Source organism: Besnoitia besnoiti, chromosome III (genome assembly GCF_002563875.1).
Source record: "Besnoitia besnoiti strain Bb-Ger1 chromosome III, whole genome shotgun sequence".
Classification (NCBI taxonomy): Eukaryota; Apicomplexa; class Conoidasida; order Eucoccidiorida; family Sarcocystidae; genus Besnoitia; species Besnoitia besnoiti.
Window position 1 is genome coordinate 177,759 of NC_042358.1, and position 12,126 is coordinate 189,884.

Consider the following 12,126-nt stretch of genomic DNA (forward strand, 5'->3'; position numbering starts at 1 on the left):
GCCCAAGCTTTTGGCTTCACTGACACTCCATTGCCGGTAAATGGATCGCAACTTGAGATATATGCCTTCTGTTGTTAACTGAAGGTACATTAGAAAACCCACGCACGCTTCCAATGCTAGTGTCTGTGCTTTACTGCATAGGAGATGAGCGGCGCATTCCACTGTTGGACCATGTCGTCCGGAATCAAAGAACCCCCATTAAAGAGGCCTCACCTAGCCCTTCACTAACAAGGGAGAGAGTACTTTAACTTACAGGCTGATTTGAGTTTGTCGAAAAGAGAATCTGTCTGCGTTGTTTCTGCCTCCCTCTCAGTGCGTTTTGATAGTATTTGCAGTCCTTGCCTGCGTATCTCAGCTTTTCTCGTACACATACCAAAGCTCCGAGTGTCAGTTTCGTAGTTCAAGAAAGAAAGTCCGTTCTCTTCACTTCCTTTGCATGCCATGTGAAAGTTTTTATTTCACCATATGGCTTGCCAGTGCTGCGCTCTTGTGACAGCCTTACACCGGTTCTACCTCAAGAAGGTCATTCACTGATGAGAACGTTAACACGCCAAGACATCTGCGATTCCTCATCTCGTACATAGGAGACACCAAGCGTCTCGTCACGCAGGCTCTTGAAAATGGACCGAACGGGTGACCGGACTTCTGACAGCTGCAGGGGAAGGGTAAGCGGTTTACAGGAGGAAACGGTGTGTGGGGCTAACGGGAGTTACCTACATGAAGGGGAGACAGCCGGCAGGCGGGGCCCTTATTCTCGCTCTGCTGCAGTTATTTTCGGCGACTGCGAAGAAAGAGGCAGGAAAGAGACAAAACTGTCTGAAAGTGACGAAGTCCCGCTTGCAGACGACAACGACAGCACTGATATGCCTGATGCCCTGGAGAGCAAAGTTCGCTGTTATGCGGAGGGATCTGCTGCGGCAGTTACTGTCCAACACAAGCGAACTCAGCTGGTAGGGGGTTCACTTTTAGACAACGCTCTTTTTACAGGAAACCTGCAGACATGCGCACATGGACCGATGACGAACGGAGCCACTGGGGACAGTGTCTTACCACCGTCTACATACGACTTCTTGCGTCCTCACTCTTCCAGCACGGAGAACCACATAACGCTGGCAGGCGACGTGCAAGACAGGAGTAAAGACCACGCAGACAACGCAGGACGAGAAAGGGCTCACGTAACAGCAATGAAAAGCATGGAGAAGGCTGCATCGGTCGCGCATTACGAGGAGGTTGAAATGGACAACCCTGGACCGGCACAGCCCGCGAATGTAAAACGACGCAGTCACTCTCACGAACAGGAACAGCAGCGTGAAAGGGACCAGGGGACGCGCGTGAGACAGTCAGGGTCCTTCACAGGAGAAGAAAAGGATTTAGAATTTCGAGATGAGAAGCCGAAACAAACCAGCAACAAAAAGAGAATTGGAGGGGCAGACCACGACGAGGAAAACTATTACTACTGTGGTAGAAGAGGGGAGAAAAAGGAAATGGGCGAGTCAGACATGGAGGATGACTCAAAGTCGGGTGAAAGCAAGCTTCGTGGCCAGCAAATACCAGCAGGACCGGATAAAAACCATGAAATGCCACAGCAGCAGCAGTTGACAGCCGAGTGCCCGTGGACGGTCAGAGAGCTTCTTTCTTCTGTACGTGCGATAGTGCGAAAGCTGTCTGAGTTAAAGAAACGCTCCTCGGAAGCAATGGATAGGGCTTTCAGCCGGCATGCAATGCTGGTCTACAACCACGCGTGGCACTTCATTGTTGTTTCCACGCTTCTCAGCGCCGTTATGGCTCTTGGTATCGTGTTCCGGAAGCACGAGAACGACATGTACAAGCTGTACAGTTTTTCTGGAGCTCCGAGCCACGCAGTTAAAGCCCATCTCCTCAAACACTTTGCTCCTGTGCGTACGACATACATAGTTGCCTTCAGCCGAGAGGGCCATATTAAGCAAGAGAGTCTCCGTCGACTAAGTGAAATCGACCAACAAGTGCGAAACCTAATGATATTTCGCGACGACGTCACTGTAGATGAATTCGGCGACCCTCTGGCAAGACGAAAAGACTTCAATCCGGAAAACTTTCCCAGGAACATAAGTTTCCAGGATTTATGCTCGCGCGATTCATGGGGAGACTGTAATGTTATCTCGGTCTTGGATCTGTACACTTCTCCCCGCGTATGGGGACGACCGATCGTATCTCGCGAGTGGCCTGTCGTTGTCAATATGAGAACGAAAAAGGCATACAGGGCAGATGCGATGTTAGGGAACATGACTGTGGTGGAAAAGCCGCAAGGGAACGGCTTTGTTCACATCATTCGAAACGCCACAGCATTTGGCATACGCTACGACTTTGTAGGTGAACACGGATGGCAGCATTACAGCGCGGCATTTGAGAAAAGCATCGAGAACTTGGTGGAGAATTTCGAGATCCCCGGCATGCGGCTGTCTTTGAAGACGGAGCGATCGATTAGTGATGAGCTGAGTCGATCTTCAGAGATGGGGCACTGGGAGATGATGCTGCTAATCGTTGCCGTATTTGTGGTGCTTTTCTACACGGTCATCGTCAACACAACGTTCAGTTATCGAACGAAGAGCCTGCCTGGCTTCATGGGTGTGGCATCGACCCTTATGGGGTACGCTGGTGGCGCAGGTTTCATTTATTTTTGTGGTTTGCATCACACACCTCCAGCTGAAGCGACCCCCTTTCTCGTGCTCGGCATCGGTGTGGATAACGCGTTTGTGCTCATTAATTCATACAGCTTAACTTTTCTAATCCCGGACCCACAAGAGAGGATCCGGCACACGACGCGAGACGCCGGTCTGTCGATAACATGTACAACCATGACGAGTGTCACGGCCCTTATCATCGGGGCCGCCTCGCCGTACGAAAGCATCGCCATGTTTTGTATCATCACGGCGTTTTGCCTGTTTTGGGGTTATGTGATGGCTCTTACCTTTTTTCTGGGCTGGCTGGTCTTGGATTGCCGCAGAGAAGTGGCACACTTGAAAAAGAAGCAGAAACGACTCACGGGGGGAGGCGAGACAGGCGAGGACGACCAAGTGGCCGAAGTTGGCCAGGCGGTAAGGAAACCAAGGTCGCACGCTGAGGACAAGCATACCAGAAAGGAAGGGCTCATGGGCGATGGAGCTGCAGCAGAGAACGCGCTGCTTCCTTTAAAGAAGCGCACTGTCGCGTCGAAGGCTTCGCTGTCACGCGTGTCGCCCTGGGAAGCGGAAGAGAACGAAGAAGACCTGCTTCTGGCGTTGGATATGCCGTGCCAGGACGAAAGTCACGGTACTTCCAGAAGGGATTATCTACGTCGAAAGAAAGCTAGTACCAAGAAGGAGTATCAGGCGGAACGCGGTCATGATGCACCAACTCCCCGACACGGCGGAAGTGGGCGGACACTCGGAGACGCGTTCAAGGACTGCAAGCCGAGAATTCATGCTGATCCGAACATATCATTACTCAGCCAGAACGTTGAAGAAGACTCACGAAGCAGCAATGTGCCCGGCTCTCCGAGCAGCTTGCACAGAGCTTTACATGGAAACGGCGAACATAAACAGCAAATGCGAGACGCAGCTCACGAGGCACGTCGAGACGATGAAGACGAACAAGGATCGTCAAGCAAGTTCATGCCATGCAGGAGTCGCGAGGCTGCGACAGAGGACGAGCCGCTCTGCTTCTCGCCCGTCAGAAAAACAGAAAACTGTGGAGGTGGCCGCAATACAGCAACGCCCACGCGCCTCCATCCTCCCTTTCCGTCGCCGGCGTCATCTTCCTCGTCGGCTTGCTCATTCCCCCGGGGACCAGCGAGCGAGAAGTCATTCAAAGAAAACCCCGCCGAGCAGGCGGCGCTGCTCGAGCGATTCGGAAAGATGTCTACTTTCGGATTAGTATCTCTTATGGTCTTCCGCAATGACCACCAGTGCGCACTGAGGAAGATGCGGAAGAAGAGGGCAAGACTGAACAAGAGGAAGGCGACAGGCCAGAACTCTTCTTCCGCTGGAGCGATCTGGCCAGACGACTCGAAACCGGAGAAGCTCCGGAGGGCCCTCAATAAAATCAGGGATAAATGCCTTTGGTGGAGAACACCGAAGAATGTACGGACACAAGCCGCTACGCTGCTCGCTGAGGGTGACTTAATGCCTGCCGAAGCGAAGCACGACAAGAATCACCATGACTACTCCACACCCCTTACAAGGGGATCGAGCGTTCATACGGGCGAAGATTTGAATGACAGTGAACGGTAAACACAAACACACACACACTGGCCGAACAGCCCCTGTCAAGACCGCTTACATCAGGTCGCGAGCCACTTACCGCCGTTGTGCTGTACAAACGAAACGATTCCAGGCACAGCGACCCTGCAGTATAAAAGCGGGTCTGTGACTAGTTGCAGATATGAAAAGAACATATGTATATATTTGTGCTCATTGGCAAAATTTTTGCTCAATTGGGGTGCGGCATTGTCTCGTACAGTCCCTGCTGCACTCCGCAACATAGGATTAGCAAGTTGTGCAGACGTCAGTTCCGTGTGCTCCTGAGGAAGCATCCGCGCATACACACGGAGGAATCTGGACCAAGCATCTGCGGAAACAAGTGTGCTTACGTACATGCATGTCTGCCGTGTTTGCTGCGACAACGGATTCTAGGTGCAGCATCCATATCTGTAGATGTATACATACGCATGGCATGCGCACTGTTGGGGAACCTGTAGAGCTGCAGGGCTTCTTCTGGAGTCCGAGCCGGAGGAGCTGCTCCCTGGTGCAGTCCAAGTCTTGCTGCCAGAGCTTTCGATGTCGCCAGACGAGTCGGGAAATCTAGTTGAAACCGCCAGTGCACAGTCCGGAGCCGCGGGGCCCGGACAAGGAGAGAAGTACATTACGATAAACGACGACGAACTCGAAGAATTTCTCGACCGACACGTCAAGGAACCCAAAGGGAACGTGGGAAGGCTCGGAAGGGCTTTTTTGATCAGCCATTACTGCAGGTACGCCAAACCCGGGCGACAGAGTAGAAGTGCAGGCGACCAAAGAGAAACTTGCAAGTGGGGCTGGCGACGTTCAGTTATGAACAGGATGTCTCTTTGTCGTATGAAAACATATGTAAATTCCTGTACACTACTAACGCACACGTATTCATCGAGCTACTCACACATACACACGGTTCTATTTACCCATGTGTGTACGCGTGTGTTTTGAAAATATGTCGAAATCGGCTGAGAGCTACTCGACTACTCGCGCGTCCCCCAGTGCATTATCTGGAAAGTGCTTACGAAAGATTCCATGCGAAGAAAAAAAAACCTGAGAACAGCAACTACTCGCAAGTGCGACCGTAAAATGTGTATCTGCCTCGCACCCTGGTGCCTCTGGCTCGCAGATCGCGTAGCGTTTCACAGCTCTGAATTCGACAGGGTGCTTCTATGCAGATGGCTTGCGTCTGGGTGGATACAAACGATCATCCTCGTCGCGTTCGCTTTGATTTGTGGTATTTCGATCTACGGTTTTACGCTCATTGAGCCCGGGATCACGGTGGACGAAATTTGTCCAAACAACTCGTACCTGCGGGTAGGAAGAGGCATAGGATGTGACAGGCTTGGTTCGGGGGCAGCGACGAATTTACATTCAAGCACTGCACCACGAAAAAGAAGATGGGCGTAGTAGTCACGACAAAAGCAAACAAAACTGTGCGCGGCTACACAACTGTGACGCATGTAACTCAGAGGAAAGGAAAGAGGCACAGACTCCGAGAAGAGGCTCCGGAAGAGATACGAGCTCGCACCAGCCATAAAGAACAAAACTTGCTCGTATACATTTTATGCACTCCAACAGATATACGCCAATGAGCCCGAAGACGCAGAACCTTTCTTCTGCCGAAGACTCCAGCGCGATATATGGCGGGGCACTGCACTCATGAAACGCTCTCTCATAACAGAAAGCTCAGTCAAACCCGTTGCCGGATGTGCGTGAGCGACGCTCACGCCCGGTACGCGCCTGTGCGCTCCCTTCTTTCGAACGGTGCTTGCGCAACACCGCCGTAGAATACCTCGACCTACGCCGTGTGATGTGCAGGTCTTCTTCGATGTCCGCTCCACGTACTTTCGCACACTTGGCGAAGAAATCACGGTTTTCTTCGCAGAGCCTGAGCGCTGGGAGTCCAAAGAGGTCCAGGACAAACTAATGGAGGTTCACGAGTCAATTTACCTTTCTCACCACGCTGTTGCGGTTCACAACGGCATGTACGAGTTCCTCAAGTACAAGCAGAGCGAGCTCGTCGACGGCGACAGAGGCCTTTTCACCAAAACGTACGTAGGAAAGTGGAGGCAGATCGGCGTAAGCGGTTTGCATGTGAAGCCTCGCGCGTTAGATGTTATGTAGATGAACGGATGTATTGACGATCCTGTGTGTCACGACGGACACATGCAGAGGTGAAAAACGCGCGCATGGGAACGTGGATATTCCATGAGAGCTGGAGAAACAGCAGATCCATCAACATTCTCGACGCCGCATCCAGCCATGTCTATGTGTGTCAATTGCATTCTTCAGTCTCGAAGGGCGGCCTTGGTACTCGGGGATCACATGCGAGTGAATCGGGACGGCAACACCTCTACAGCCAATAAGAAGTTCTGTCTTCATGAATGCCCTTGCACACACTCCCTCAGATCCTCACATATCTCACACAATTATATAGAAGTAGGCATATAGATATGCATTTCACATACATACACATATACAAGTGTTTATGTATACTAAACTAATGTATCTACCTGTATGCAAACATGTACGTATACACACATGTCTGCACACATACAAACATATACGTATTCCCGTGGCAAGTAATGATTTCCGGGCGCATAAAGGTGAACATAACGCGGCAATGTTTTCTCTGCGCTGAGTTACCAGGCTTTACCTGTGGTTGCAGAACGACTTGGTGGGAAGGCAATTCCGCAGCTACTTCAACTTCTCTTTCGCACCTCAGAGCCTCCCTGCGAATTCTCCCTCAGCGGCGCTCGGTGGCGCGGCAGCTTCGGCGCCTCTGCGTCTTCCATCTTCGCTCCTCTCTTGGAAATTCGTTTACTGGTACGCTCAACAAAGAAGGCGTTTGAGAGAGTACTCCCGTTTCCCACGATGACATGGAGAGTATACTGAGACTCCACAGAACCCCGTCTTCTTTCTGTCGAGACCACGGTGCTCACCCGAGACTTAATCCTCAGACTGCCGGCCGCTCACAGGTCTTTGGCACTCCTGTATAAACTGGTTTGTAGACATAACCGCGTGTGCAGACTCCGAGGTCATCACAAGGGCCCTATATCAACGCATAAATCGTGTGTAAGAATATCCCTTGATCCAGGACACGAGAGACCAGGCGCCCTCTGGGCAGCTGTCGTGTCTGCTCTGAAAGCCGAAACATATTTTGAGCTCTCTTTCCTTTCAGGATGCCACACATGGAGAATACGAGTGTGCTGTACGAGTGGCTGGAGGAAACCCGGTCTATTTTGAACAACGCAAAAGACTTCTTTCGTGGCGAAGCCTTCACGCCTCTAGCTATTCTCTGGGAAAGTGACCCGCATATCCTCAAATGCACCGTAACGAATCTCTTCTACGCCCTTGTCGCCATCGTTCTAGTGAGCAGCGAATGAAAATTCATAGATACGCGACACCAATCTTTAGAAGAATACGCTGCACCCATACGCACTTGTAAATGAATGTATACATGCTGTGTTTGTGCGCACGCGCACGCTACGCAGCAGTTGTGGGCACAGATGCAACTGTTAAGATGACCACACTGTTGTACGCACGTACACACATCAGTTTGTCTCTTCTGTGTCAATATGCCTATGTGGACTCGTTCTAATTTGCTCGTTTGTTGTTTCTGATGGCTACAGTCGCTGCGCGTGGTTCGTCTGCGCGTGCACACGTGTGTATAGCTTGTCTGTGTCCAGTACATGCACATATGCGTGTATAGCTGCATACACCCATTGTATACCCGTGTCACGTTCGATATCCATGGGCGGAAAACTGATCACTTTCACGGACTTGTTGGCCTGAGATGCATGAAAGTTCGCCTGTATAACTGTTAGTGCACGTGGCAGACCGCGTGAGACCGACATAGGCGTGCGATGAATGGATTATGCCCTTCCACACCTCTGGCCGTCCTCTGGTCCTGTAGAAGTCCCCTCTATCGGGGCTCTCTGCGCTGGGATTCTCTCTCTTTGCAGATGACGTTCTTGCTGATTCCGAATTTCATGTCTATGCTCATTGTGGCCGTCACCGTATTTTTCGTCGACATGGCGCTATTTGGCTTCATGGCCATTTGGGGTCTGAGACTCAACATGCTCACCATGGTCATTTTGCTGCTTGCCATCGGTGAGTTCGGCAGAAAAAAACACGGGAGCAAACAGTTTCTTCTGACGAACGCAGACCCTCTGTGGACGGCCTCTGCCGCACCATTGCAGAAGGGCAGCCTTCGAGATTCAAGCGCGCGCACATCTGTATATCCATCTATATATATATATATAGGTATGCATGCATGCGTGGATATGAGCAGACTGGGAGAACGCGATCACTGCGGGCAGCGAGGTCAAGAAGTGCCGACGAGGTTGAGCTTTTTACCGGTCCCTCAAAAGGGTTCTTGGCCTGCGCAAAGACTCACTTTTTGTCAAGCCAGACCCGTGTATTTCGTACAGAGTATCATCGCTACTAAAGTGAATGAAGTGAAAGCGAACGTCGTGTGGCGTCCACCTTGCCTGCCAATGTGACTTGTTCATCTATGCGGTGGAGCACGTCCGCCCTGGCCGCTTTCGTTTTTCAGGTTACAGCGTAGACAGCACGACGCATGTCCTCAACGCGTTCACGCACTGCTGCGGCAGAACACGCAGAGACAGAATGAAAGAGACCATGGTGCTCATCGGCAACGCCATCGCCAACGGCATGCTCTCGACGCTGCTGGCTGTCTTCTTCCTCATGGGATCCGACAAATTTGTCCTTGCTGTATTCTTCAGAATGATGATCTTGGTGAGGCACGACGCACGAGGCAGCTGCCTGTCGTTCCTCTCGTGCGCGGTCTGCGAATGTTACCACCGCTACACGTCTCCTCCCTACACCGACGTACCGTGCAGGAAGTGTGTGGTCTTCAGCTAGATGCTTCAGGTCCTCCCCACAGCACTTTACCTTGTTTCTTAGCTTTACTAACCCCTCCTCGAGTGCGGCAGTCTTGTCGGATGGTGACGGTGGCTTCTTCCTCGTACTTCGTCCCATGTGCCCGTGTGCCGATGCTTGAATGCTGCTGGTTCCGCTTGCGTGAGGTTGCGAATGCGCTCCGATTCGCAGGTTCTGACCTTCTCGTTCGGCTTCGGGTTCGTATTTCTCCCCGTGCTGCTGCTCTACGTGGGTCCGATGCCTGACAACGAGTTCATTGCGCAGTTTGTTGACAAACGCACTCCGAAGCTCAAGTCTTCGCGGGCGCCTTACTTGCGGTCACTCACGAACGGGAGCGGGGGCTGTGCTGGCCGCCGTCGCACCGGCGTTTTGCAAAACGCCACCGGGTCGGGCCGATTTTCCTCGTTGCTTGAAAGCCGCCTGTGCAGCCGAAGAAACCGGCAAACCGAGGACAGTGCGCCGGACTGCGGGAAAGACAGGGCTCGAACGGCCTCGCGAGAACGCTCGCACGCGGAATTGCCGGACGGGGAGGCCTCTCCCCATGCACACCGATCTGCCTCTGCACCGCCAGCCATAGAGCTCTCGACTGCATGAACGAAAGACTTTGTGGCAATACACCACGCCTGCGGGCGATTCGGATTGTTCGGCCCGAAAACTGCAAAGCTTGAGATGCGCTCACGTGTGGCTGCTTGCTGTCCGTAAGGAGGTCTTATCATGTAGCGGTAAAGACAAGTCGCACACACGAAATGATGATGTAGCCCCCCTTCAGATGGCCTCGCGCTGCTTCAGCTGCTGCTATAGCACCCCCATGACGCCATGCGGAGTATTCGCAAAGACGCGAGACTCACTGTTCCAGGTACGAAAACATTTGTATATTTAGGAACACACTACGCGTAAATGGGATCATGTACGGTGCAACTCTACTCGTGTGTCCGCCATTGTGTACGGAAGGCAGAAAGCACGTTTTTACAAGGGTCTGCGAATACCATAAAAAACGTCAGTTTTGCAAGCAAGCACGCACGCGTGAACTCTGAGAAGTTTTCATCCTCTTGCACGGGTAAGAAACAAGTAAAGTTTCGCGCGAATGATGTAGAGTACGGCAACTGCAGGCGAATAGTTACGCTTCAGTGGACTGCCCCGTCTCCGCAATTGGAAAGTCGGTGTATGTATACAATACGGGAGCGCGACTCTTGATCTGTATGAAGGCGCCACTTCTCCCGTGTTTTCATCTCTGTTCGAACTCTTGGACTCCGCGTGGGTGCCCATCCACGGCATTTTTCCTGGCGATCCAAGAGTCTGTACGCATTTGTGCTCAAATCGCACGGATGCGTGGTTCTGTGCTGTGCTTCGCAAGTCGCGAGAATAGTATATCTGCAAGTCCATGCTTCATGCTTTATTTTTTATGGAGGCCTTCAAACCCCTCCCCGTACTCAGGCTTGATGCCGGTTTTCTGGTGTCCCGCCTTCCACCTTGCATGTGCCCGTTTTAGTTTTTTGAACAGCGTTGCTCATCGAGATCGGAAGAAGCGATGCATGCTTCCTGTCTATGCTTTTCCCTGTTTGTTCTCTCTGTCGTGGTGCTTGCTTCTCTCTTTCCCATGAACACGTGAGACGGGGGGCTGGAGCGGTGCCAAAGAATATGCCTTGTCTTTATTCCTCCCGGCTGACGCGACGCAGCAGGAGAGACCGTCCTTTCCAAGCCTCGTGTCAACGCTGCAGATGACGCTCTCCCAGTTTCGCGAAATGAAGTCCATAAAACGCCGAAGAGTACTACGGAATATAGCTTCCGTCGAGGGACCTCTGAATGCGCCCGGGTGCATAGTAGAGATGGACGCATGCGCAATGTACATCTCCTCTCTTCCTCAGCCTCATAGCCTTCCTTTGCTCAAGCAAGATTATACACATAGAAAAATATACAATCGTACCCACAGAGCATGTGCACACCCGAGAAGGCGCCCTCTACAAATGCATATATTTGTGAAGGCGTAGCCAATGTAGCTTCGAGCGAATGAACGAGAGTATACGGTCCACCTGCGTAGTCATGCATAGAATGTCGCTTTGTAAGTAGAAAACACTGTTTTGCTTGCAGCTGCTACGCGGCGAGAACTCGGGTGACTCGCGCCGTTCGCCCTTTCGCACTTCTCAGCAGGACGCGCCGTCCACTTTTGAATTCGCTAGACTGCACCAAAATCTGCTTCGTGTATGTGTTGTCAGGCACTCAGCATACTGTGAGCTACATTCGTGTATCGCGAATCTCTTGGCATATAAGCAATCCACTGAACAGGTTGTGCGGCTGGCTGGCACCGCTTCACAGCAGGTCTTCGTTCCGCGGCTGGCTAGACGCATACTCTCTCATTCAAACTTGTGCATTTCGCCTGCACAAGGCAGTCTTCGAGTCTGCGCTGTACGGTAAACGAGGCCGCGCGTCCGGGAGCGGCCGGACACGCCACAGTGATGCCCATCAAACGCACAACCAAGCATCATCTATCGTCACCTGCGCGCTTTCTCGCGTACATTCTGTACCTCCGTTTACGCGATGTGCGTCTAGCCAGCACGTCTAGACATGTGGACGTACGCACACGTGCAACCAATATGGCCGCTGAATGGCCCAAGCGACGCGCTTCTGTTCCCAGTCCCACGCGTGGTTTCGACGTACAGTTACACTCTGGACGCACTCCCGTGCGCACACACGTGCCGAGATAGGGACGGCGGACTTGCCCTTTTTTCCGTCTAGTCGTTCGGGGGACTGCGGGGGGGACACGTCCACCTACGTTCCCCCAGTTCCGGCCAAAAGAGCACTGTGGGTTCTACGGCACGAAATTGCCAGATTCAGACATCGCCACCGGGTGTACGTACTGCAGCGGCCCCGGGTTTCTGAACGGCTGAAGACGCCACATTCAAGTCTGAACGCATCAGCGAGAACGGGAGAGACTTCTGAGCCAACAAACGTTGCGACACACAGGAACAGCCAG

General features: G+C 52.3%; 1 protein-coding gene across 1 annotated transcript; it reads left to right on the plus strand.

The window, feature by feature from the left end:
• Positions 1-620: 620 nt before the first annotated feature.
• On the plus strand, positions 621-9,749 carry BESB_043390 (patched family protein; the record flags this gene model as incomplete). Its single annotated transcript, XM_029362790.1, has 9 exons — positions 621-4,243; positions 4,715-4,987; positions 5,426-5,564; positions 6,069-6,301; positions 6,900-7,076; positions 7,432-7,621; positions 8,216-8,363; positions 8,809-9,011; positions 9,327-9,749. 9 exons carry the CDS (start codon positions 621-623, stop codon positions 9,747-9,749), a joined length of 5,409 nt encoding a protein of 1,802 aa, XP_029220156.1.
• Between the last annotated feature and the right edge of the window lie 2,377 nt (positions 9,750-12,126).